At 43.5% G+C, this 27,009-nt stretch overlaps 1 protein-coding gene across 2 annotated transcripts in view; it reads right to left on the bottom strand.

The window, feature by feature from the left end:
* DIS3L2 (DIS3 like 3'-5' exoribonuclease 2) overlaps window positions 1-27,009 on the bottom strand; it is a 588,376-nt gene that overhangs the window by 374,855 nt on the left and 186,512 nt on the right. For both annotated transcript variants that reach the window (XM_069727019.1, XM_069727018.1), the window contains one exon: window positions 7,931-8,031. In XM_069727019.1, coding sequence (XP_069583120.1) covers window positions 7,931-8,031 — 101 coding nt within the window. The remainder of the gene's footprint in view (window positions 1-7,930; window positions 8,032-27,009) is intronic.

Genomic DNA, 27,009 nt, shown 5'->3' with positions numbered 1-27,009 from the left:
CGCATATTCATTACTGTAATGAGCGGTAACGGTGACCGCTCAGTACAGGAAGAAGCTGCAGCGCCAGGGAAGGCTACTTTCACACTAGCGTCGGAATCTCCCCGTCGCAATGCGTCGGGCAGAGATTCCGACGCTAGCGTTTGACGCACTGCACAACGGGTGCAGCGGGTGCATTTCTCCGGCGCATCCGCTGCCCCATTGTAAGGTGCGGGGAGGTGGGGTGGAGTTCCGGCCGCGCATGCGCGGTCGGAAAAAGAGGTCCGTCAGGAGCAAAAAACGTTACATGTAACGTTTTTTGCTCCCGGCGGTTCGCCACAACACGGCGCAACCGTCGCATGACGGTTGCGACGTGTGGCAAAGCGTCGCTAATGTTAATCTATGGGGCAAAAACGCATCCTGCAAACAACTTTGCAGGATGCGTTTTTTGCCATAAACGACACATTGCGACGTCTGGCAAAAAACGCCAGTGTGAAAGTAGCCGAACAGACGTACAGGGACCACGCCAGGAGCAAGTTAGTATAACTGGGAGGGGAGCGCTGCGCGAGTTACCTGCTCCTCGTTCCGGGCGCCGCTCCGTCTTCTGCAGTGATGCTCAGGTCAGAGGGCACGGTGACGTGGTTAGTGCATGCCCCCTGCCTGAACGTCAGTGGGGGAGACGCTGAAGATGGAGCGGTGCCGGAACGAAGTCACGTGAATATTGAAAGTGCCGGGGGCCTGAGCGACAGAGGTGAGTATGTGATTTTTTATTTTTATCGCAGCAACAGCAAATGGGGCAAGTGTCTATATGGAGCATCTTATGGAGCCATAACGTTTGTGCAGCACTATATGGGCAAGTGTCTGTATGGGGCCATAACGTTTGTACAGCATTATATGGGACAAGTGTCTGTATGGAGCATCTTATAGGGCCATAATCAATATTTGTGCAGCACTATATTGGGCAAATGTGTCTATGGAGCTTCTTATGGGGCCACTATTAACCTTTATGCAGGATTATATGGGGCATATTTTAATATGGAGCATCTTATGGGGCCCATCATAAGCTTTATGGAGCATTATATGGGGCTCCTGATTCAATATAGATATTCAAAAACACAAACTACTGATGTCTCAATTAATTTTACTTTTATTGGTACCTATTTTTACTTTTAACATTTACCGGTAGCGGCTGCATTTCCCACCCTAGGCTTATACTCGAGTCATTAAGTTTTCCCAGTTTTTGTGGCAAAATTAGGGGGGGGTGGGGTCAGCTTATACTCGGGTCGGCTTATACTCGAGTATATACGGTAATCATTCAGAGTTTGAAAACTGCAAATTTTGTTAAATTTCTGATATTTTTATCAATGAATGCAAAACAGTCTAATTTTACCATTATCATAAAGTATTATGTATTACCAAAAAACAATCTCAAAATCAGTGGGGTTTGTTGAAGAATTCCAGAGTTATACTAGATACAAGGAACACTGGTCAGATTTTTTTTTTAAATGGCCCAGTCATTAAGGGGTTAAATTATTGCCAGTCTAAGATCTACTAAGCAGTATGAGCAGTTTGCACATCGCCATAATATGGCGAGAGATAGAGATATATACACGCATATACATATACACTCGGCGGCACCAAACCCAGCGGCACCAAACCATAATACTTAACTATATAGGCCCATGCTGTGCTTTTAAAAAAAAAAAAAAACTTGTCAAATGCTTTAAAGGGAACCTGTCACCCCGTTTTTTGAGATTGAGCTATAAATACTGTTAAATAGGGCCTGCGCTGTGTGTTCCTATAGTGTATGTAGTGTACCCCGATTCCCCACCTATGCTGAGAAATAACTTGCCAAAGTCGCCGTTTTCGCCTTTCAATCAGGCTGGTCAGGTCGGGAGGGCGTGGTGATATCGCTGGTTCTTCCTCAGCTTTACGTTGGTGGCGTAGTGGTGAACAAGCAGCGCGCGATCTGCGCTGTCATCCCTTTCGTCGGTGGGGGCGGCCATCTTCCTGGGGCCGGGCGTGCGCAGATCGAGTGCTCTGCTGCACGGGGCTTCAGGAAAATGGCCGCGGGATTCCCTCTTTTTTTATAAAACCCCTTTTCTAGTGTCAGGCCCCGCTTCACATACTGGAGGAACTCTCCTCTTGACGGCGGTTCTTCCCTAATCCAATTTCGAGCTATTACCTTCCTAGCCATGTATAACAATCTGGCAATAGCTATCTTTAGGTTGTTATCCACTCCAATCTCATCCACACATCCCAACAAGCACACCACCGGGTCCCTTGGCACCTTACATCCATACGCACCTTCCATACGACTCAAAACTACCACCCAAAAAGCAGCCAGTCTCGGACACGTCCACATCATATGGAGTATATCAGCATCTGCAGTTTTACACCTCGGGCATTCAGAATCATCACGCAAACCAGCCTTATATAGCACCATCGGTGACTTATAAACCCTGTGTATCACATAGAGCTGTGACAGTCTATACGGTTCGCTCAGTGACAATCGTGGGACCCATTCTAGCACCGACTCCCAAGTCTCATTCTCCATTGGACCCAGATCCCTCTCCCACTTAGCTCTCGCCATTATTGGAAACCCCAATAGGAAAGTGTGCAACAGATCTTTATACAAAGTAGATATGACTCCCCCAGTAGTCCCTTCATTACACACATACTCCAGTACTAAATCCCTCTGAATTCCAATACCTCCGTTTCTACTCTGAGCTCCAAAAGCATGCCTCATCTGCAAATACTGAAATTCCCCCACAGTCCCAAGACCAAATTCCGCCTGTAATTGGGAAAATGATTTCAATTCACCTCGCTCAATTATTTGATACACGTATTGAATCCCTTTGACTTGCCATTCTGTCAGTACCCCCAGTGCCTCAAACTCCTGTAAGTTGCTGTTATGCCATAGCGGTGAGAATCTAGTCAAATCCGTGACCCCCCGTATATGTCTCAGCCTACCCCACAGCCTGTGTATCAACAGCACAGTCGGGTATAATTTCCCCAGAGCCCCCAGGGATCCATCCTCCAAACATTGTACTACTGGCCTTCTTTTTGTCACCACTTCCATCAGCCGCTGTACCGCCCCAGATGACCCTTCATGCGCCCAGCCTTTTAGATGCTGACTCTGGGCTGCAAGAAAATATATTTCAGGGTTAGGCAATGCCAATCCCCCATCTTCCTTGGGACGCTGAAGTGTCTCCAGTTTGATACACGGATGCTGTCTCCCCCATATCAAATTCCTGAACAGAGTTAATCTGTCTAAATCTCCCGCGTGGTATCCAAACTGGCGCATTATGAAGAATATACAGTATTTTTGGCATCAAAATCATTTTAATAAGATTCACCCTACCTACCACAGATAAATGCAGTTTAAGCCAAGCATCCGCTTTCGCTTTAAGAACACCTAAGATTGGAGTCAGATTTCTATGTATATAGTCAGTAACAGGCATAGATACCCATATTCCAAGGTACTTAAATTGGCTAGTCACCTCCAGTCGCCCATCGTCCAGTGGCTCCCCACCATCATCAACCTTAAACAAGACAGACTTACTCCAGTTTATCCTAAGTCCCGACACCGATCCGAAACGCTCAATAATCCCAATGGCTCCCTCCAAGGACGTACCCGGGTCAGCCAGAAATAGCAGAATGTCATCCGCATACAACGCGACCCTTTCTTCAATCATCCCATATTTAAACCCAGTCACCTCATCAGACCGTCGAAGCTTAGCAGCCAGTGGTTCCACAGCCAGAGCAAACAAAAGAGGAGAGAGCGGACACCCCTGTCTCGTCCCTCTAGCCAGTTGTATGGTCCGTGATAACTCCCCATTTACCCTAACCCTAGCCATCGGCATCGAGTACATCAGTCGAATCCAGGATATGAACTGCGGTCCAAACCCCATACTCCGGAGCACCTGCCAGAGATACCCCCACTCCACACTATCGAATGCCTTATGGGCGTCTAAAGATGCAATAACTCTCTGGCCACAGTTGTCGGATCTGAGTTGCAAATTCATATACAGCCTTCGTAAGTTGATCGCAGTGGACCTATCAGGCATAAAGCCGGACTGGTCTGAATGCACCAGGCCGGAAATAACACTTGTCAACCTCATCGCCAACACCTTAGCCAGAAGTTTAACGTCTGTAGTAAGCAAGGAGATTGGCCGATATGAATCCGGCTGTGTCGGGTCCTTCCCCTCCTTAGGAATCACCACTATTATGGCCTCCCGCATAGATGCCGGTAGACGACCGCCACTCCTAGCCTCCTCCAGAAGTACCCTTAATTTAGGGATCAGCACTTCCCCAAAGTTTTTATACATTTCAGCAGGAAATCCATCTACGCCAGGTGCCTTCCCATTAGCCATAGACTGCAGTGCCCGACCCAACTCCTCCTCCGTGATGGGAGCTTCCAAATCTTCTCTATCTATGTCACTCAGCCTTGGGAGCTCCAATTCCTCAAGGAACGCCACCGTGTCCTCCACCGACCCAACTACCTGAGAGGAATATAGGTCCGAATAAAAATCCGCAAAAATGTCCAAAATCTCTGAAGTCTCAGAGACAGCCACACCGCTCCCCAATACCAAAGAATGAACAAAGGAAGTGTTTCTCTGGGCAGAAGCCACCATCGATAGCAAATGACCCATAGATTCGCCCTCCTGGTAAAAAGCCAGATTCATGAATTCCCTCTTCCTTTCAGCCTTACCGAGCAATACCTCCTCCAACTGACTCTGAGCTGCCTTTAGCCTCCTCCCAGCTTCCGGAGTACCCGCTATTACCATCTCATCCTCGGCTATCCTCAGCCCATCAACCGCCAACCTCTCTGTCTCTCTTGATTTCCTCTTACACCTGCTAATATCCCTGAACAGCAGTCCCCTCAAGTACGCCTTCATGGCTTCCCACACAGTAAGAACATCTACACTTCCCTCGTTGATCTCAAAAAATTCCACCAACTCCTTCTTTATCTTTTCCAAGTCCATACTGTGTAGCCAATTAGGGTGAATCTTCCACTCCTTCCTGCTCCCGATCCGTGTCCCCACCGGCCGAAATTCCACCTCAACTGGACTATGGTCTGAAAGAGCCCTAGGCAAATATCTCACCTCCCCCACCATCGTGTCCAGTAAACAGTTACCCAGCGCCAAGTCAATCCTAGACAAAGTACCATGAGCTGGCGAGTAGCATGAGTACGTCCTTTCCCCAATATGTCTAACTCTCCATAAATCAATCATACCTACTTCCCGGACATAGGTCCCAAACGTAGTGATATGTCCCCCTGTTCTATTCTGGGGATTTTTGTTTTTATCCTAAAAGTCATCACAGATATTATTAAGATCGCCAATAATTAGAGATGGTAACGGTCCCCAACGCTCTACCCTCACCAGCACCTCTCTTATCTTCTTACTTGAGTATGGGGGCGGAATATACATTGCCGCTATACACATCAACACTCCATTTATTTTACATTTCACCACCACATACTGATCATCCACATCCTCTTTTACCTTTACCTCCTCATACAGCAGCCCCGCAGGTATTAAACACAGACACACCCCTAGAGTACGTCGAGAAAGTAGAATGATACGCCCTCTGTATCCAGCGCCTATTCAATACATCCACCTTCTCCCGCACTAAATGTGTCTCTAGCAGACATATCATTGAGACCTTCTGTTCTCGGACATACTGCAGACTTGCCGCCCGCCGTGTATTATCCGCCAGACCTCTCACATTCCAACTCAATATTTTAATACAATCTCCCATCATGTGGCTCATCATTTCTTAAAGTATCCAATTTCCCAAGTATGAGCTGCCCCACCCCTCCCACCCCCCCTGCCCCCTCCCAACTTACCCCCCTAGCCCCCCCAATATAACGCATTCTTCCTCTCAGCAAGAGTGGGGCTCCACTGCCCACTGCGAACACTCTCCCTTACTTAACCCTCTCCATTCGCGTCCCGCTGCCATAGCAATCACAATTTCCCCCCCAACTTTCACTTTATTGTATCTTAACATTTCAACTTATATTAACATATAGAAAAAGTACCAAACCAGTTCACAGTACCCAGCATAACCCTCCTCCCCCGTACTTAGTAGTTGGTACTGTCCCCTCCGGCCATTCCTTCAATATGGCCCAGCAAAACCCCCAACAGTTGCTCAACTCTTTAACCATTGCTAACGAGCGCAGAACTCTCCTCTATCGACAGAGAAAACAAATCCCAACTGGATCTCGCCGAAATGTCAGTCGCCCATTCCCTTAAGTTTTTTCTCATGAGTATCAAGCCACTGGGTAGCATCCTCTGGTGTCAAGAAAAAGTGGGTCTTATTAAAAGCCACCAGTCTCAGCTTGGCGGGAAACATCACTGAGTACTGCACTCCCAGCTCCCTCAGTCGCCGCTTGACTCCAGTAAACTTCATCCGCTGTTTCTGAACCGCAGCGGAATAATCCGGATAAATGACGATTTTTTGACCTCCAGCTGTCAGATCCTCCATCTCTCTAGCCTTTCTGAGGATAATGTCTCTGTCCCTGTAGTTCAGTATTTTAGCAAGCATGGTACGGGGATTCGCTCCTGGGGCAGGGGGCTGCGGCGGGACCCTATGAGCACGTTCAACAGCAAAGACTTTTGTCAACACTGTGCTCCCAATCTTCTCCAGCAGCCAGTTTTCAACAAATTCTGTGGGATTTCTCCCCTCAGTCTTTTCAGGCAGCCCCACTATACGTATATTATTTCTTCTGGATTTATTTTCCAGATCCTCATTTTTGGCAGCGAGCTCGGCTATTGCTTGGGCGAACTTCTTTTCAGCTTTTTGTAGCTTAACTATGTGATCTTCTGCCGTGCTCACCCTCTCCTCCACCACTCCTATACGTTTGTCCATTTTCTGCAGAGCCGCATTAATCTGTGCCGTGTCCCCTTTAACATCCTGCATCTGCTGAGCCAAGGAGTTCAGGGATTGCTGACATGAAGAGATCAGTGTGATAACATCTCTAAGAGTCGGCTCCTCTCCCTGTGATATGGCTTCAGGTCCCCCACTAGCCCCAGCCATGCTGCCTCTCTCCTTCCCCCTCTGTACCTCATGCTGCTCGGCTGTGCTTGCTTCCTCCTCCTCCTGGTCAGCTCCAGATCCTGGTTCTGCCTCCTCAGCAGCCTCCACTCTGGCATACTGCTGCAGCCGTGCGGCCACCTCCATGCGCCGCTGACATGCGGCGTTCTCCTTCTCGGCGTCCTCCCTAGCATCGGCACCATCTTGGCTGGCTCCTGCATCGCTGGTGCCAGCGTCTTTCTGCCGCCTCCTGGTCATCGCTGCCGACTCCGGACCCGCCGCTCCGCACCGCTGCACTCTCCGGACCTTCAGCCAGCCGGATTTAGGTGAATTTACCCGAAAACCGGGGTTAAAGCAGGATTTTTGTCCTTCTGGCAGCGGGAGCACTCTTCCCTGCTTCCACTCACATGGCCAGCTAGGACACGCCCCCCTTTCTTACCTTTCTTACCTAGAGACACATTCTGCTCAGAGATGGTGGTGAGCGACATCCAGAGCACCTCCCGAATAGTGACATCCAGCTCCTGCCTCCCCCTCAGTAGTGACACCCACAGACCCCATTATCTGTATTATGACAGCCAATGTTTCCCCACAGAAATAACACCGAGGCAGTGTACTTGCATTCAGGGATTTCCACCCTTATTCTGTATTCTCACATTAAGGATTCCCACCACCTCCAACTTCAAGCTCCCCATCTTTCTGGTAGTATCATCCCATCTCCAGCTTCGCACCTAAATTTCTCTTTTCATCCCCAAGGTCCATATACGCCCATTCAGATCTGCTCTAAGTGGGTCTTCATTGCAGTTTGCTATACATGAAGTTGGCAGACCGCTACAAACCACAGGTTGAGAATCCCTGAGCTAGATTTTCAAAATAAAAGGAATAAAATGATGAGTCCTGGACTCTTAAGCCTTACCTTTGCCGTCTTTTGAAGCCCATCCTCCATCATACGGCTCTGGTCTGTGCGATTAGAATGTAATTTATTTACTTCAACTTTCTCTGATTTATCTATAGGGTCTGTTGGGAGAAATTAGAAAAAGAAAAAGGGCACTTAGGCTTTTACAACACAAACCTCTGCAGTGTACACTTCTAGCAATAAAACAAAAAATTCCCACAAAGTTAAATGTTTTAGTCACTATTGTAACCTATTTATTAATTATACTGCATATGGATAGTTCTTGTTCACACAGACTAAAGAAACTGGGCCAACAATCCACAAAGAGCACTACCAAAAATTGGTCATTCATTCTGCACATGCCAGCTTGTTTGAGCCATTTACCTGTATATAGTAGACTAGAGCTCGTGTATGAGCAGAAGTCGGCAGCTCTAAATGCAGCTTTAATCTTACCGCACTAAAGAGGTCGGCCACCTTCTCATGTTACTGCAGCTTTCCTCGCAGATGGACCAGCACTTCCGTTCGCACAATGCCTGCTGGTGGAGGAGCACATTGACCTGACCAGCAGACTCTTCCAACAAAAAAGTAGCTTTCCCATGTGAGGAGTCTTACAACTGGAGAAGGCTGGCCACCACCTTTACAAGAACAATTGGTATTCAAAACCAGTAGGACCTTCTCCAAGATAATGAAGATGCCACTAAAATCAGTACATCAGTAGAATAAATTCTAGACGCAATTAAAGCTTTCAAAGCCTAAATTGCAACATTCGTTACAGCAAATACAAAGGTCTCTAAAAAAAAGTAATATACATATCCATTTATCTATATACCTTTATTCTTTATTTTTTTTCCTATGGCATGTTACTGTGGTAAAGCAGGGGCCATGTCCTTACACTAATTCATGCAGCCAAAGAAAACTTCCAAATACGGCTACACCTCATTCAAACGAAGCTCAGCAAATGGATTCACATGTTCCACTGAAGAGCCAGACACTTCGTAACATTCAGAATCTTCTGCCAAATGGTGTAAAGCACCTTTGTAATCAGAGAATCATCTGAACTCATCTCTATCAGGTTACAGCGCAATTTGGGAAAAACAGCCTCTCCTGCATAATCTCTGTAATAGATAAAAACAACATTACACTTAACCTTCACTCTCACACGCGGAGTGCTGAAAGATTTCCAAAACCACCATCATATCCCGAATACTAGAAAGAGGTTTAAACACCTGCAGGTCTAGCAGACAACAATGGCCACAAAGCCGAAGCAGAACACTTGTGATGCGCTTTTTTACAACTATTGGCACACAAGGTCCCCTTCTAAAGACATACATGCGGAGCCAGAATGGGTTTCACACGAGGGAAGGAGTTGCCTGCTTCTGGACACATTTTGGGAATGGGTATTGGTCAAGTTAAAATACAGGTTGGGCCACAAGATGACTTTCCAAGCTGCATCCATTAAACTGCCTCCTATTCTTTTAAACACATCGGCTGATTTATCCCATTTCATTGTGCAGACATTGAATATATGCAATTCTGGAACAGCAATATTAATGTTTTATCTGTGGGATATAAAAAACATTCAGTGGTCGTCTGGCTCCTGGCACTCCCATTGACCGGCTGATTGACCCTCCTAGTGCCTGGTACTGGAGCTCCGTCCCAATTAAAGTGAATGGGACTAAGCTGCATCACCAGGTACATCCACTACAAAATCGAAGTAGAAAAAGGAGAAGCTAAACATCCATCGGTTTGTAGTGGGGTTCAAACGATGCAATTAAGAGGAGGGTCAACACCATCTTGGCTGGTACAGATTTTGGTGTCAATGCCTCCAGCTGTGCAGTCATGCTTCAGCTTCGCTGGGAATACAAGGCTTCATACTTATGCTACATAGCAATACTGACAAGATCAGGTCTATTCTGCAACAAAACTTCTTGACCCGCCTGATACTAGGAGGAATCAAGCATTTTATCTAGATGCCAGGAGTTGTTCTGACAAATGGAGTTTTCATTTCTTTTCCAAAACCCCAAAAGGCTTTGGAAATTGTCATAAATGCATGGAAAAACATACATTGTGGACATAATGTGCTAATAGAGTAATGGAACATTGTTATAAAGTGAGACATACTAGGATCAATATTCCCCTTTAATAACAATGACGCTTGATCATGTGTTTCTTAATTAGTCTTACTCTGATAAATCTATCCATACTTCAACCTTTGGCAACATGAAGGGACTGTTACCGTAATTTCCCCAGGGATCAATAAAGGGTATCGTATCGTCACCTCTGTGGGATGTGAAAAAAAAAAAAAAAAAGAATAGACTCTCAGATGACTGAAGGCTCGATTTTAAGATTTATAAAATATATCATACATCCTGCTATATTACACAACAAAACTGGAGTTTTCCCATGACCATTACAATCCCATGACAATCTTTGAACTTTGTTTCTAACACATACATACAATATATATATTTTATTTTTTTTTAATGGCACACATTGCTCATGGATTTTTGCACAAGATAAAAAAGGACTCTTAATGAACTGTTAAGGAGGAGAACCGGAGTCATGACTATATAAAAATAATAAAATTACTGCATTAAAATACCAATGATCAACATTTACACACTAAAAATTACTGTGGGTACAAAAGATTTTGATCTGTAGGAGAGACTGTAAAGCGCTGCGGAATATGTTAGCGCTATTTAAAAATAAAGATTATTATTATTATTATATATACCATGGATTTCACAATAGACCTCGCATCAGTGTCCTCGCTAGATTGATCTTTTGCCACAGTTTGGTGTAGACTCAGTAACTAGCATTCTTATATCAAATCGTTTAAATGATGCTGACGTCTCTTGTGTGGGTGGGTTCTTAAGACTTAGGGGTGATCCGCATACTTCTTATTATGGATCCCTGACCTAGCCTCCAGACACTGCCCTTTCATCTCAGCTACAGATAAAAATGCTTTGTATCCACAGTCATTTTTATTATGTAATTGGTATTTTGTTATTTTGATATAATAATAAAATCTTTATTATTTTTATATACGGTAATCATGACTCAGGTTCTCCTTAAAACATGTTCTGCTAAAAATGTTGCACAATCTGTGCACATTTTTTTTTTTAGAAGTACTAAAACTACTCCAGAAGGTACCTGAACTAAATGTGTGCAAAATATTTGCAACAGAGGAAAACAAGCAGGGGATGAAAAAGGCTCACACAAGATGGTCATTAAAACAAAAAATGTTTGCAAATTATAATAACAAGGCAAAAAAAAAAAATCAAGCGAAATGACTAAAAAAGAAATGGACAAAAAAAAAGAAAAAAAAGGTGCAAAACACAAAGTGAGTCCCATGCTTTTTTTTTTATAAAATAAAGTATTTTGTGAACTTTATTCAGCAGACTTGGTTTAAGAATTTATTTTATTAAAGGGGATGTTATCAGGTTTTTGCTATGTAATCTGACAGCATGAGGCAGGGACCCAAATCCCGATTCCAGCAATATATTGCTTAGTTTCCTGGGTGCAGTACTTCCAATAGAAGTCAATTTTCCCTGCTGCTGATCTAACAGAGCTCAGTGGTTAAACCCACCCATACTGCAGCTCTCTGAACACTATATAGTGACAGCTGCCAATCAGTGCTGGGGGGAGTGGCTGGACTACCCAGCAGGGCCAGTAGTGATAATCTTATGCTCATGAAACACTGATTGTATTGAAACCGCATAACAGAGACCAGTAAGTGAAATCATGAATCAGACTCTCTGCCCCCATCATTGTTCTATCAGATTACATAGCAAAAACACAGTGACATTCTTTTTCACATGAACGCATTATAAAATCATTGATGACTTTACACGTAATACCTCATCTGTAATTATGTTGCCCATAGATTACCCTACAACAAACATCTGACACTTTGCCCTGCAGTGTCGCAGACCAGACTAAGTAGTATGGACTTTAATGTATGCATCATGTATAAAACAAGTTAAAAAACGAATGCTCCCAGTACAAATCACATTTTTCCGCTACTGCACCTAAGACCACCTTGCGACAGGAGTTATGACCAGACAATGGCATTAGCCTTACATCAGACTACTTATTATCCAAGAGCGGATATGGTTCACTCATATAAACATTAGCCAAGGCGGCTCGGCCAAGCCACGTTAATATTTGCTAATCACAAATTAATATGATCAATACAGCATATATGTTTAAAACACACGAACAAAAAGATTACCATAATATATAGCGATTAAGAAGATTAGGGTACTACATAAATGCAAATAGGACACAATTTAAAAGAGAAATTGAATAACTTACATTTCTAATTTGTCTATATGAGTAAGCATTGATACATATATACAGTAGAACCATACAAAAGAACCAAAAAGAGAGTATAGTATTCTGAATAGAAATGAATTTATTAAATTACTACAAATAAATAATGACATACAACGATATAAACAATCACTTTTGAACAAAGTAAAAAAGCCTGACTTCACAGGTGTAACACCCAGGAACAACATATGTAAGTGGATGGGAAGGAAGTTTTAACATGTAGGCTCAGAGAGCAGATATTATTATCCACTCACTCACATTATAACCAGTATAACTAAATAAAGTAGCCAGACGAACCTATAAAAAGTGTCAATGTGCAAAAAAAGTGCTAATCATGCAAGGACATCTAGTCAGTCATAAACTGGGTAATTAGAGTAAAAGACCCAATCCTAATAAAAGATTAAGAATCTTATGAATGGCCATGTTATAATCCTCACCCATAAATCTCCACTGTTAGGACCTGAGCGATGCAGCCCCAACGCGCGTTGACAGCCCCCCGAGGAAGCCAACGCGAAACGCGCGTTGGGGCTGCATCGCTCAGGTCCTAACAGTGGAGATTTATGGGTGAGGATTATAACATGGCCATTCATAAGATTCTTAATCTTTTATTAGGATTGGGTCTTTTACTCTAATTACCCAGTTTATGACTGACTAGATGTCCTTGCATGATTAGCACTTTTTTTGCACATTGACACTTTTTATAGGTTCGTCTGGCTACTTTATTTAGTTATACTGGTTATAATGTGAGTGAGTGGATAATAATATCTGCTCTCTGAGCCTACATGTTAAAACTTCCTTCCCATCCACTTACATATGTTGTTCCTGGGTGTTACACCTGTGAAGTCAGGCTTTTTTACTTTGTTCAAAAGTGATTGTTTATATCGTTGTATGTCATTATTTATTTGTAGTAATTTAATAAATTCATTTCTATTCAGAATACTATACTCTCTTTTTGGTTCTTTTGTATTGATCGCTGTTTTGAGAGTGTTCTGGGCTAAAATTAGCGCCCCCATGATGACATTAGAGGGGATTTGACATTTTGGGAATATGTTTTCTGTCTTGAAGACTGTATTGCATATATACAGTAGAAGCAGTGTGTGAGAGTTCGAGACCCAACCCTATGAAGAGACACACGTTTGCCAGTCACAGCCAAACACGTTTGTCCTGGTAGAAACTGTGCTTGAGGCGGTTATCTGCAGCTGACAAGCTATTATGTCTGTCTCTTGTGAGGCCACCCTTACTTAGGAAATGTAGAGGTGCCAGCAGGGTACAGGATTGCCCAAGGGGCCACACCTTGGGCAATGAGCCACTTCATTGTTTAATTATAAACTGTTTAGTTCCTGTATATACCATTTGTACTGGAACGGTTCCAGATATATTAAAATTAATTTTATTACAGACACAGAAGCAACAGGCAGGATGGAGAGAATGACTAATGGAAATTATGTAATCTAGTTCATGCAGGATGCTTACAATAAATGTACTTCTGATATGAGAAATATTGAAACTCCAAGAAGGAGTCAACCTTAATCGTTTTACAAACGGTCTAATATAGCACAAGAGTAATGTAATGTTCCACTATATCCTATAATTACATAAACTGGTGCTTAGATTTTAAAACATATATAAAAGTATCAATAACAGGTCAAATGTTACTGTAATACATCCACAGAATATAAACCAAATCTTAATGGTTGGATCCCCTACGATCAACAAGTTATTGCCTATCAGGGGCGGGCTGGGCCGGATGGTAGGGAGGCAAAAGCCCCCCGGGCAGCTACCCCAGTAGCTGTGCAGGGCCAGACGCCTATGTAACTGTATCGGCGAGTACATTGCACCGATACAGTTACATTCTGCAGCAGAGAAGGTAACATCGATCTCCCTGCACTGCTGCCCGGCCCCTGGAGGCAGTGGGGGCCCTGTGCCAGCAGTGGGCCCCCCGCCCATCATCGCAGGGTCAGCTGTATTGGCTGGATGCCGATACAGCTGACCACATTCATGGGAGAAGGAGCGTTACACTCCCTCCCCCATCATCCCCCTGTCAGCGTGTGACGTCAACACTGACAGGGGTTAACGATAACGTCAGTACTCTGCGCCTGCGGTCCGGAGACGTGCAGGCGCTCGGAGCACCGTGGGAACAAGGTGGAAGAGAGGTGACTATCGGATATTTTTTTAAATTTACTTTTTTTTTTTTTTAATTAATCGGGCTGCATTATACTATACAGACTGGCTAATGGGGGTGCATTATACTATACAGGCTGCCTAATGGGGGTACACTATACAGCATTGGCTGCCTGATGGGGGTGCACTATACAGGCTGCCTAATGGGAGTACACTATACAGCAGGGGTGTCAAACTGCATTCCTCGAGGGCTGCAAACAGGTCATTTTTTCAGGATTTCCTTGTACTGCACAGGTGATAATTTAATCACCTACACAAATAATGAGTTGGTGATTAAATTATCACCTGTGCAGTACAAGGAAATCCTGAAAACATGACCTGTTTGCAGCCCTCGAGGAATGCAGTTTGACACACCTGCTATACAGTACTGGCTGATTAATGGGGGTGCATTATATTATACACGCTGCCTAATGGAGGTGCATTATACTACATTGGCTGCCTATGGGGTCCGTTAAACTGTACTGAATGCCTATGGGGGTGCATTATACTATACTGGCTGCCTAATGGGGGTGCATTATACTGTCCTGCCTGCCAGGGGTGCATTATACTATACTGGCTGCCTATGGGACCTTCATACTATATTTAGGGGAACTGGGGCCATTATACTATATATATATATATATGGGAGAATTATGGCCATTATACTATATATGTGGTGAAAACCAGGGCCATATACAGGGGCATTGGGGACAATGACATTATATACAGGGGGCAGTGGGGACCATCATACTTTCACAAGGGAAATTTCACACCTATAACTGGACAGTATTCTAATAAGGGGAAAGTACAATGAATATTAAGGTTAATTTTCTTAGCATTTACAGGCATCTGGACTTTCAAAGGGGCCTCTGTTGTGAATTCTGCTTTTGGGTTCCCTCCAGTGGTTGTAGGTGGGAATGCAGTTGTCCCTGAGTAGCAGTCCTGGCCAGGTGTATCTGTTGATTGCAGTTCTGACTGGGATATTTAGCTGTGCAGGATTCATTAGTTCTTGCCAGTTGTCCATGGTTCTGGGAGGTTTTTTATCTTTGTCTGGTTCCTCCTGCCTTGCTGCCAATTCAGCAAAGATAAGTGTCTGGTTTCGGTTTCTGTGGCACACATGCTGTGTGCTTAATAATTCTGTGCTATTCATTTGTTTTCTCTTGTCCAGCTTAGACTGTCAGTGTTTTCTCAGTCTTGTTGGATTCTCTGGAGTTGCAGATATACGCTCCACATCTTTAGTTAGATGGTGGATTTTTTGTATTTTCTGCTGTGGATATTTTTGGAAGGATTTTAATACTGACCGCTTAGTATTCTGTCCTATCCTTAGCTATTTTAGCTAGAGTGGCCTCTTTTGCTAAATCCTGCTTCCTGCCTGCGTGTGTCTTTTCCTCTACTACTCACAGTCAATATTTGTGGGGGGCTGCCTATCCTTTGGGGTTCTGCTCTGAGGCAAGGTAGATTTCCCATTTCCATCTATAGGGGTATTTAGTCCTCCGGCTGTGTCGAGGTGTCTAGGATTTGTTAGGCACACCCCACGGCTACTTCTAGTTGCGGTGATAAGTTCAGGATTTGCGGTCAGTATAGTTTCCACCAACTCAGAGAAAGTTCCATGCGGCTCCAAGGTCACCGGATCATAACAGGCCTCTGAGTTGGGACCACAAAGAAGGCTGCTGGCTGGAGGAACATGCTGGAGACAAGAGTTGTAACAAGGGGTCATTACCAGGAGGGCAAAATCTACATTTACACATCTGTGTGACATTCTACCGCTGCAGTTTGGGTTGTTGCTTTTTTTGTTTGTTTGTTTTTTTACCTCAGACATACCACTCACTTATAGTTTCATTGATCCACACACACCTCAGTTTAAAAACATATCAGTGTCTCTGGTCCATGAGACTCAGAGCATGTCCTATTCCAATACGTTTTGTGGACCAGACTCTGCCATTAAAGTTTATTGAGATCTGTAAAAAAAATAAATCATTACATACCTGTCGAACAGTAACAACCACACAGCTCTGTGAATGCAGCTCAAGTGAGGCAGAATTGGGAAGCAAGTACGTGGTCAAAATATGCGCAAAGGTAAGAAAATTAAATTATAATGGTACCATGAGAGCAGAAATGTGTACCAGGTCAGTGTGGGTCAGGGATACAGGAATATAATAGCAGCAGTCCCCCCCTATGGCTAATCAGCAGGGAGCAATACAAAAATTAATCCCCTAGTTCCCTAGACAGCACAACAAGCCCCAGAGACTACACATTACTGCCGTCATAACACTGCAAAAGAGCGACAGACCCAGAGGAGCTAGATAAGACACTGATGTCATACACGCCCATTGGCCCGTCCTTGGCAGCTTGTACCAACCTGGCAGACATGTCAAGAATAGACCTCTATGCCAAGAGACAAATCTTCCATTAACTCTGGATCCTGCTATATCCACTAAGTATAGCCTGAAATAAAAAAGTTAGCCATGTGGATATCAAGACTTCTATATTGTTGCCTTTTCCCTTACACAAGGCTCACTTATTTAGCATGGCTAGCAGAGATTTTACAATGACTTGCCAACCCAGTTGATTTACATATAGTGGTAAAATCAGGTGCTGCAAAAAGACAATGACCCAAAACACACCTTCAGGCTATGCGAGGGCTGTGAGACCAGAGATCTTAGGAATGGAGTACAGCATCATGTAGTAGACTGCATCTTAGTGTCAACCTCCAGTAGGCATATACGCCCAAAAAGAATGCACATCAGAGCGCACATCGACTGTCAGCACCATTATTGTCAATGGTCCCATCAGAGCTTATGCGCAAATCCAGTTTTACGAGGGAGGGGTTCAGACTTAAGTCCTGATGGGACCACTGAACGTGGGACAAAGCGCAGTGTAAAAGCACCCTTAAAAAGGGAAGGTACCGCCTTTGTAGATCATTAATAAATCAATGTAATGTAGCATAACATGCTGTTATAACCAAGTTTTGAATGCATTTGAAACATATTTCATGTGTTATAGGAGTTTAAAGAAGGCACTGGGGGCTGACATCTTGGTTTCACAGTAGCAGCATGACACTTTCAGTGTCATAATACGGCACCCCATGATCATAGGAGATAACAGACAGACGCTGACCAGAATATATTGTAATAGAACTGTCACTCCTGTGAACTGGGCACACCTCTGTGGGCTGGACAATTCACAGCAGTGGAAGAGTTCTGCTGCCATATTCATGGAGCCCTCGGATCTGCTAACATAAGCAGTACTGCTTCCAGCAGAACAGATCCTAGATTGACGGCTGATGGGAGTAAAATGCAGGAGAAAAGTACAGGCAGAATAGCAGAGACATCAAGGAGGAACAGTGTATCATTATATGAGAAGTAGCTGTCAGCTGCTTTGCAGGAGTTGTGATTCATCCCTCAGTAAGATAAGGAGCTGCAGTGAACTGCCAGGCATTGTGGAGGGGGGTGAGAGAATCATGTAATCTGGATGAGAGAGACTGATGGGAGAGACAGTAACTGCTGGTGATAGCAGATCACAGGGCAGTCAACCACAAAATGGCGCTGCCCTGTGATGCTACTCTGCATTCTGCTCCAGGAATACTAGACACCCAAAAGGGGAGGGAAATGGTGATGTCAGCAGTCACTGCCCCAATTTTGCTGCCATCAGAAAAGCTAGTAAGTCTTACTACAGCTGCTTGAGGTCTAAAACGGAAAACGCTCCCCCCTAGTGGCAAATATTGTAAGAAAATATACAATATTTTTCATGTAGAAATGCTTGCAAGCAGTGCAAACATTGCATTAATACATTTTAACTACTATTTTAAGCTTAATTTCACAAAAAACAAATTACAAAAAACTGGTGGCACCTTCCCTTTAAAGAAGTGACACTAAGGGTGTGTTTGTTCTTATAGTTGTGCTGTATGACCAGTAGCAATACATTTCCATTGCAAAGATAGGGTCACAGAAGGCCAACATGAGAGGCTGAAATGAGTGTCAGGGCAGCTGGCAAAGATTATGGGAAAAATAAAATGGTTGCATTTTTGTTAGAACGTTATCACAATCTTCATGAATGGCAATTGTCGGCTAATGCCTACAAAAAAAACAGAACTTTTGCTACAACTGTTTGTTCATCTCAAGCCTGCAAATTGTAAAAGTCTTGATCACAGCTTGCTTTCTAGGAGACCAAATACCGCTGCAGAGCTTAGAATCTCATTTCTATCAAGCTTGTAAGCACGGCTTCGAAGCTCGCTGGGATCACTGGAGAGCAGTGTTCGCTTCTAATCCTGGCCAGCAACAGTGCAGCGCTTACAAGCTGAAAAAACACCATCCATCCAGCCCCATCTTTGAAGAAGGGAATAACCTTCTAATGATCACATGGATGTGCAAAAAACATTTACACATTTTAAAGAGGGGCGTAAAAATCAGATGTAATGCCAGCATTAGGCATTCAGACACACAGCAGTTACAGATGGGTCGGGGTGTAGAAGCTTCCTCGCTATACCGAGGTGAACGCTAAAACTCACAGATTTGTGTTCTGCTCCTTATAAGCAGCAGCCCCCGTGTACTATCCAGTGCAGGGAGCGCCATTAACTACTGAGCTTTTCCGCCTTCATCTTAACCTATGCTGACTTTTCTAAAGATACCACAATCTCATAATTTATTGTAACAAGAAGACAGCTGATGAGATGAATACCTGAAGAGACTCATTTCCAGGAAGGCCCAGATTTTGGCTCGGCAGCTTCCACTCGGAATATTCTGCCAAAACCAAAAGTTCAGGCTTACATGAGCACAGGATATATAAGTGATCCAAGCAGAAAAGCTTCTGGGAAGCATTTCCAAAGAAACGCCAGGGATAATTAAGATGTATAGGACGGTTGCGTGGATGTGACTGCATTAACCTGGAGCAGTTGTGCTTGGCTGTAATTTGTCACTTCTCCAGCTGTAGTGCAAGGACAAGACCTCAGCCGCGAACAGCTGTGCGATAGATCCCCGGCTGCAAACCCAGAAAATCGGATCACAGTTATTTAGTGAAAGGTCTCATTCTGGAAGTGTCATCTGGTAAATATCGGTGTATCATACGGGCCATTAGGAACATCATTTACATTTATTTTGGTGCTTAAATGGCCATACAGCAGTTTCTGCATAAATCAGCAGGATTCTGACTCTGCGTTTTATTGTATATTACATAGCAAAGTCATTCTCAAACATGTTCCACAATTATTAACCCCTTAGCGACCCACGGTGTACATTTACATCACAGGTCGCTGCGTGGGTGTGTGGAGCAGATGTCGGCTGCGGATGTTACTGTATGTTCACAGAATGTGAGGGTACAAAAAGAAATAAAAATATTTATTTATACACAAGCTTGAAAGGCTCTTCCTATTCGTTTCTATTAGAAAGCCACTTTGCTGGTCTGATGTCCAGATTTTTTAGCATTTTTTTTACTCCCAATACAGGTTTTAAGAAACACCTGGTGGAAGAAAAAAATTTAAACTTGAAAAGCGTTCCCTGGACTTTTTTTTCGCAAATAAACACCACATTCTGTGCACATACTTCAACATCTGCCTTTAACAGCTGTTAACTACGTAGATGTCGCTGCTAATCACAGACAGTGGCATTTACAATATGATTGCAGGGGGCTGATGGGCTCTTTTGAGCCGCCACACGTCCCAAAAAATAAAACGTCATGTGTACCTTAAAATTACAGGTCTGAAAAATTAGAAAAAAATATAAATAAATTTAACATACCGTTCGTTCTGAATTTTTTTTTAATTATTAACCCCTTAATCCCATATGACGTACTATCCCGTCCAGGTGACCTGGGACTTAATTCCCATGGACGGGATAGTACGTCATATGCGATCGGCCGCGCTCACGGGGGGAGCGCGGCCGATCGCGGCCGGGTGTCAGCTGCCTATCGCAGCTGACATCCGGCACTATGTGCCAGGAGCGGTCACGGACCGCTCCCGGCACATTAACCCCCGGCACACCGCGATCAAAGATGATCGCGGTGTGCCGGCGGTGCAGGGAAGCATCGCGCAGGGAGGGGGCTCCCTGCGGGCTTCCCTGAGACGATCGGTACACGGTGATGTGCTCACCGTGTACCGAGCGTCTTCTCCCTGCAGTCCCCGGATCCAAAATGGCCGCCGGGCTGCATCCGGGTCCTGCAGGGAGCACTTCCGGGTCAGGATCAGGCTGCAGCTGCAGCTCTAATCCTGCCCGGCTGTATGTCAGATCACCGATCTGATAGAGTGCTGTGCACACTGTCAGATCGGTGATCTGTGATGTCCCCCCCTGGGACAAAGTGAAAAAGTAAAAAAAAAAATTTCCACACTTGTAAAAAAAAAAATAAAAAAAAAATTCCTAAATAAAGCAGAAAAAAAAAAATATTATTCCCATAAATACATTTCTTTACATAAAAAAAAACAAAAAAACAATAAAAGTACACATATTTAGTATCGCCGCGTCCGTAACGACCCGACCTATAAAACTGGCCCACTAGTTAACCCCTTCAGTGAACACCGTAAGAAAAAAAAAAAAAAAAACGAGCCAAAAAACAACGCTTTATTATCATAACGCTGAACAAAGAGTGGAATAACACGCGATCAAAAAGACGGATATAAATAACCATGTTACCTCTGAAAACGTCATCTTGTCCCGCAAAAAACGAGCCGCCATATAGCATCATAACCAAAAAAATAAAAAAGTTATAGTCCTCTGAATAAAGCGATGCCAAAATAATTATTTTTTCTATAAAATAGCTTTTATCGTATAAAAGCGCCAAAACATAAAAAAAATGATATAAATGAGGTGTCGCTGTAATCGTACTGACCCGAAGAATAAAACTGCTTCATCAATTTTACCAAACGCGGAACGGTATAAACGCCTCCCCCAAAAGAAATTCATGAATAGCTGGTTTTTGGTCATTCTGCCTCACAAAAAAATCGGAATAAAAAGCGATCAAAAACTGTCACGTGTCCGAAAATGTAACCGATAAAAACGTCAACTCGTCCCGCAAAAAACAAGACCTCACATGACTCTGTGGACCAAAATATGGAAAAATTATAGGTCTCAAAATGTGGAGACGCAAAAACTTTTTTGCTATAAAAAGCGTCTTTTAGTGTGTGACGGCTGCCAATCATAAAAATCCGCTAAAAAACTCGCTATAAAAGTAAATCAAACCCCCCTTCATCACCCCCTTAGTTAGGCTAGGTTCACATTGCGTTAATGGGTTAACGCTAACGGACAGCGTTGCACGGCGAAAATGTCACAATTAACGCCGTGCAACGGGTCCGATAGCACAACCATTGACAGCAATGTGATTTTCAGGTGTAGCGCATCGCTAGAGCGTGCCATTTTCGGCTCGCGCTAGCAAGGTGCCATTCTTTTGTGGCGCGCCTCAGACGCTGCTTGCAGCGTCCGCGGCGCGCCCGAGGTCCGATCCCCGATCTTCCAGAGCGGGGACGTTAACGCGACCACTAAACACGACACCTAAAAAGACATTGTGTTAGCGCAATCCGCTAGTGCTAAACGGATTTCCCTAACGCAATGTGAACCTAGCCTTAGGGAAAAATAATAAAATTAAAAAAAATGTATTTATTTCCATTTTCCGGTTAGGGTTAGGGTTAGGGTTAGGGCTAGGGTTGGGGCTAGGGTTAGGGTTTGGATTACATTTACGGTTGGGATTAGGGTTGGGATTAGAATTAGGGGTGTGTCTGGGTTAGGTGTGTGGTTAGGGTTACAGTTGGGATTAGGGTTAGTGGTGCGTTTGGATTAGGGTTTCATTTATAATTGGGGGGTTTCCACTGTTTAGACACATCAGGGGCTCTCCAAACGCGACATGGCGTCCGATCTCAATTCCAGCCAATTCTGCATTGAAAAAGTAAAACAGTGCTCCTTCACTTCCGAGCTCTCCCGTGCGCCCAAACAGGGGTTTACCCCAACATATGGGGTATCAGCGTACTCGAGACAAATTGGACAACAACTTTTTGGGTCCAAGTTCTCTTGTTATCCTTGGGAAAATAAAAATTTGGGGGGCTAAAAATCATTTTTGTGGGAAAAAAAAGGATTTTTATTTTCACGGCTCTGCGTTGTAAACTGTAGTGAAACACTTGGGGGTTCAAAGTTTTCACAACACATCTAGATAAGTTCCATGGGAGGTCTAGTTTCCAATATGGGGTCACTTGTGGGTGGTTTCTACTGTTTGGGTACATCAGGGGCTCTGCAAATGCAACGTGACGCCTGCAGACCAATCCATCTAAGTCTGCATTCCAAATGGCGCTCCTTCCCTTCCGAGCTCTGCCATGAGCCCAAACAGTGGTTGCCCCCCACATATGGGGTATCAGCGTACTCAGGACAAATTGAACAACAACTTTTGGGGTCCAATTTATTCTGTTACCCTTGTAAAAATACAAAGCTGGGGGCTAAAAAATCATTTTTGTGAAAAAAAAAAGAATTTTTATTTTCACGGGTCTGCGTTATAAACTGTAGTGAAACACTTAGGGGTTCAAAGTTCTCACAACACATCTAGATAAGTTCCATGGGAGGTCTAGTTTCTAATATGGGGTCACTTGTGGGGGGTTTGTACTGTTTGGGTACATCAGGGGCTCTGCAAATGCAACGTGACTCCTGCAGACCAATCCATCTAAGTCTGCATTCCAAATGGCGCTCCTTCCCTTCCGAGCTCTGCCATGCGCCCAAACAGTGGTTCCCCCCCACATATGGGGTATCAGCGTACTCAGGACAAATTGGACAACAACTTTTGGGGTCCAATTTATTATGTTACCCTTGTGAAAATACAAAACTGGGGGCTAAAAAATTTTTGCGAAAAAAAAATAAATTTATTTTAACGGCTCTGCGTTATAAACTGTAGTGAAACACTTGGGGGTTCAAAGCTCTCAAAACACATCTAGATAAGTTCCTTAGAGGGTCTAGTTTCCAAAATGGTGTCACTTGTGGGGGTTTTTAATGTTTAGGCACATCAGGGGCTCTCCAAACCAACATGGCGTCCCATCTTAATTCCAGTCAATTTTGCATTGAAAAGTCAAATGGCGCTCCTTCCCTTCCGAGCTCTGCTATGCACCCAAAAAGTGGTTTACCCCCACATATGGGGTATCGTCGCACTCAGGACAAATTGCACAACAACTTTTGTGGTCTAATTTCTTCTCTTACCCTTGGGAAAATAAAAAATTGGGGGCGAAAAGATCATTTTTGTGAAAAAATAAGATTTTTTATTTTTACGGCTCTGCATTATAAACTTCTGTGAAGCACTTGTTGGGTCAAAGTGCTCACCACACATCTAGATAAGTTCCTTAAGGGGTCTACTTTTCAAAATGGTGTCACTTGTGAGGGGTTCCAATGTTTAGGCACATCAGGGGCTCTCCAAACGCAACATGGCGTCCCATCTCAATTCCAGTCAATTTTGCATTGAAAAGTCAAATGGCGCTCCTTTCCTTCCGAGCTCTGCCATGCGCCCAAACAGTGGTTTACCCCCACATATGGGGTATCGTCGCACTCAGGACAAATTGCACAACAACTTTTGTGGTCTAATTTCTTCTCTTACCCTTGGGAAAATAAAAAATTGGTGGCGAAAAGATTATTTTTGTGAAAAAATATGATTTTTTATTTTTACGGCTCTGCATTATAAACTTCTGTGAAGCACTTGTTGGGTCAAAGTGCTCACCACACCTCTAGATAAGTTCCTTAAGGGGTCTACTTTCCAAAATGGTGTCACTTGTGGGGATTTCAATGTTTAGGCACATCAGGGGCTCTCCAAACGCAACATGGCATCCCATCTCAATTCCAGTCAATTTTGCATTGAAAAGTAAAATGGCGCTCCTTCCCTTCCGAGCTCTGCCATACGCCCAAACAATGGTTTACACCCATATACGGGGTATCAGCGTACTCAGGACAAATTGGCCAACAATTTTTGAGGTTCAATTTCTTCTCTTACTCTTGGGAAAATAAAAAATTGGGGGCGAAAAGATCATTTTTGTGAAAAAATATGATTTTTTATTTTTACGGCTCTGCATTATAAACTTCTGTGAAGCAATTGGTGGGTCAAAGTGGTCACCACACATCTAGATAAGTTCCTTAGGGTGTCTACTTTCCAAAATGGTGTCACTTGTGGGGGGTTTCAATGTTTAGGCACATCAGTGGCTCTCCAAACGCAACATGGTGTCCCATCTCAATTCCTGTCAATTTTGCATTTAAAAGTCAAATGGCGCTCCTTCCCTTCCGAGCTCTGCCATGCGCCCAAACAGTGGTTTACCCCCACATATGGGGTATCAGCGTACTCAGTACAGATTGTACAACAATGTTTGGCATCCATTTTATCCTGTTACCCTTGGTAAAATAAAACAAATTGGAGCTGAAATAAATTTTGTGTGAAAAAAAGTTAAATATTCATTTTTATTTAAACATTCCAAAAATTCCTGTGAAACCCCTGAAGGGTTAATAAACTTCTTGAATGTGGTTTTGAGCACCTTGAGGGGTGCAGTTTTTAGAATGGTGTCACACTTGGGTATTTTCTATCATATAGACCCCTCAAAATGACATCAAATGAGATGTGGTCCCTAAAAAAAAATGGTGTTGTAAAAATGAGAAATTGCTGGTCAACTTTGAACCCTTATAACTCCCTAACAAAAAAAAATTTTGGTTCCAAAATTGTGCTGATGTAAAGGAGACATGTGGGAAATGTTACTTATTAAGTATTTTGCGTGACATATCTCTGTGATTTAAGGGCATAAAAATTAAAATTTGGAAAATTGCGAAATTTTCAAAATTTTCGCCAAATTTCCGTTTTTTTCACAAATAAACGCAAGTTATATCGAATAAATGTTACTACTAAAATGAAGTACAATATGTCACGAGAAAACAATGTCAGAATCGCCAAGATCCGTTGAAGCGTTCCAGAGTTATAACCTCATAAAGGGACAGTGGTCAGAATTGTAAAAATTGGCCCGGTCATTAACGTGCAAACCACCCTCGGGGCTTAAGGGGTTAATATAATTATATAAATTTAAAACTAAACCTTTAAAAGGGGTTGACTGGCCTCAGTCTAATCCTGAAGTCAGTACGTGATTGCAGATTTGAGTCCTCACATCACAAGCACTGTATGAATTCTCCAATGCCGGGAGTGTGACTACAAGTGAGTAATCTGAATACATGCAGTGATGTGCAGACTAGATGGGCGCTACCAGGATTCAGTCTAGTCGGAGTGTGGCCAAAAGTAGACAAATTGCTTACTTGCGGCACATGACCGCCGTCTCCCGTTGCAGACACCAGAGAATCCTCAGTGTGTAGCCTGAGGCCGGATAACTCCTTTTGTTAAGTTTGACAACATTGTAATCGAACTGACCTGCAGAATTCTACTGCCACAACATTTTTACTGGACAATGAAATGTCAAATATACAACTCAAAAACACAGGGGTGGAACAGCGCTTTTAGGCTATGTGCACACGTTGCGGATTGGTGTGTGGATTTTTCTGCACAGTTTTTGAAAAATCTACAGGTAAACCGCACCGCACATTACCTGCAGTTTCTGTGCGGATTGCAACTGCAGTTTTACACCTGCGGATTCCTATTGAGGTGTAAACCGCTGCAGAATCCGCACAAAGAATTGACATGCTGCGGAAAAAACACCGCTGCGTTTCCGCGTGTTTTTTTCCCGCAGCATGTGCACTGCGAATTTTGTTTTCCATAGGTTTACATGGTACTGTACAATGCATGGAAAACAGCTGCAGATCCACAGCATCAAATCCGCTGCGGATCCGCAGCAAAATTCGAAACGTGTGCACATAGCGTTATTCACCATTTCACACTGCTTAGACTTTTTTCAGTATATAATAAGGTACAACGGATTGGGTTTGTGAAAGTCACAACATAAAAGGCAAAATAAATAGAATATGGCTATGTAGACCGAAAAAAAAAAAGTTATGGCTTTTGGAACAAGGAGGAAAACATGCACAAAATGTTTGTGCTCTTAATGTGTTAAATTAGCCTAATAAATTGGGTCATGCAGTCTAAATAAAATAAACAAGAGTGCTAGATCATAGCAGAACAAGAGAAAAAAAAAATGCAATCAAAACAGTAACTAATATGTAACTTGGGTTGCTTACGTTTTTATCATTGCGTATCTGACTTATTGCATGCGTTTTTACAGCTTTTGACACTGGTTTTTGTCTCCCTTTGGCAGGTCATACTTAAAAGAAAGCCACTTTATTTTGCATACTTCCTGATATTTTGCTTTGATTAAAAAAAAAAATAGAATTAGTCTTACCGGTAATTACACGAGTCACCTTGGAGGATGTCTCCCCACTAGTGTTGAGCATTCTGATACCGCAAGTATCGGGTATCGGCCGATATTTGCGGTATCGGAATTCCGATACTGAATTCCGATACTTCCCGCGTATCGGATACCGGAATCGGAAGTTCCCAGAATTCAAATTGAACGCAGCAGCCAATGAGGAATGAATGAAAGTGTGAGCACATCCTGTTTAGCATGGTGGGCATGTAAGTACTGGCAAGGCTGGGATTGGCTGCTGAAATGATGTCACTCTGCACTATAAAAAAGCGCTGCCGCCATTTTGCGCTCACTCTGCTGTGATTTCAGTTAGGGA

This window comes from Ranitomeya imitator, chromosome 5 (genome assembly GCF_032444005.1).
Source record: "Ranitomeya imitator isolate aRanImi1 chromosome 5, aRanImi1.pri, whole genome shotgun sequence".
NCBI classification, from domain to species: domain Eukaryota; kingdom Metazoa; phylum Chordata; class Amphibia; order Anura; family Dendrobatidae; genus Ranitomeya; species Ranitomeya imitator.
Note: the sequence above shows the minus strand (reverse complement) of the source record. Positions and strands in the feature narration are given on the sequence as shown.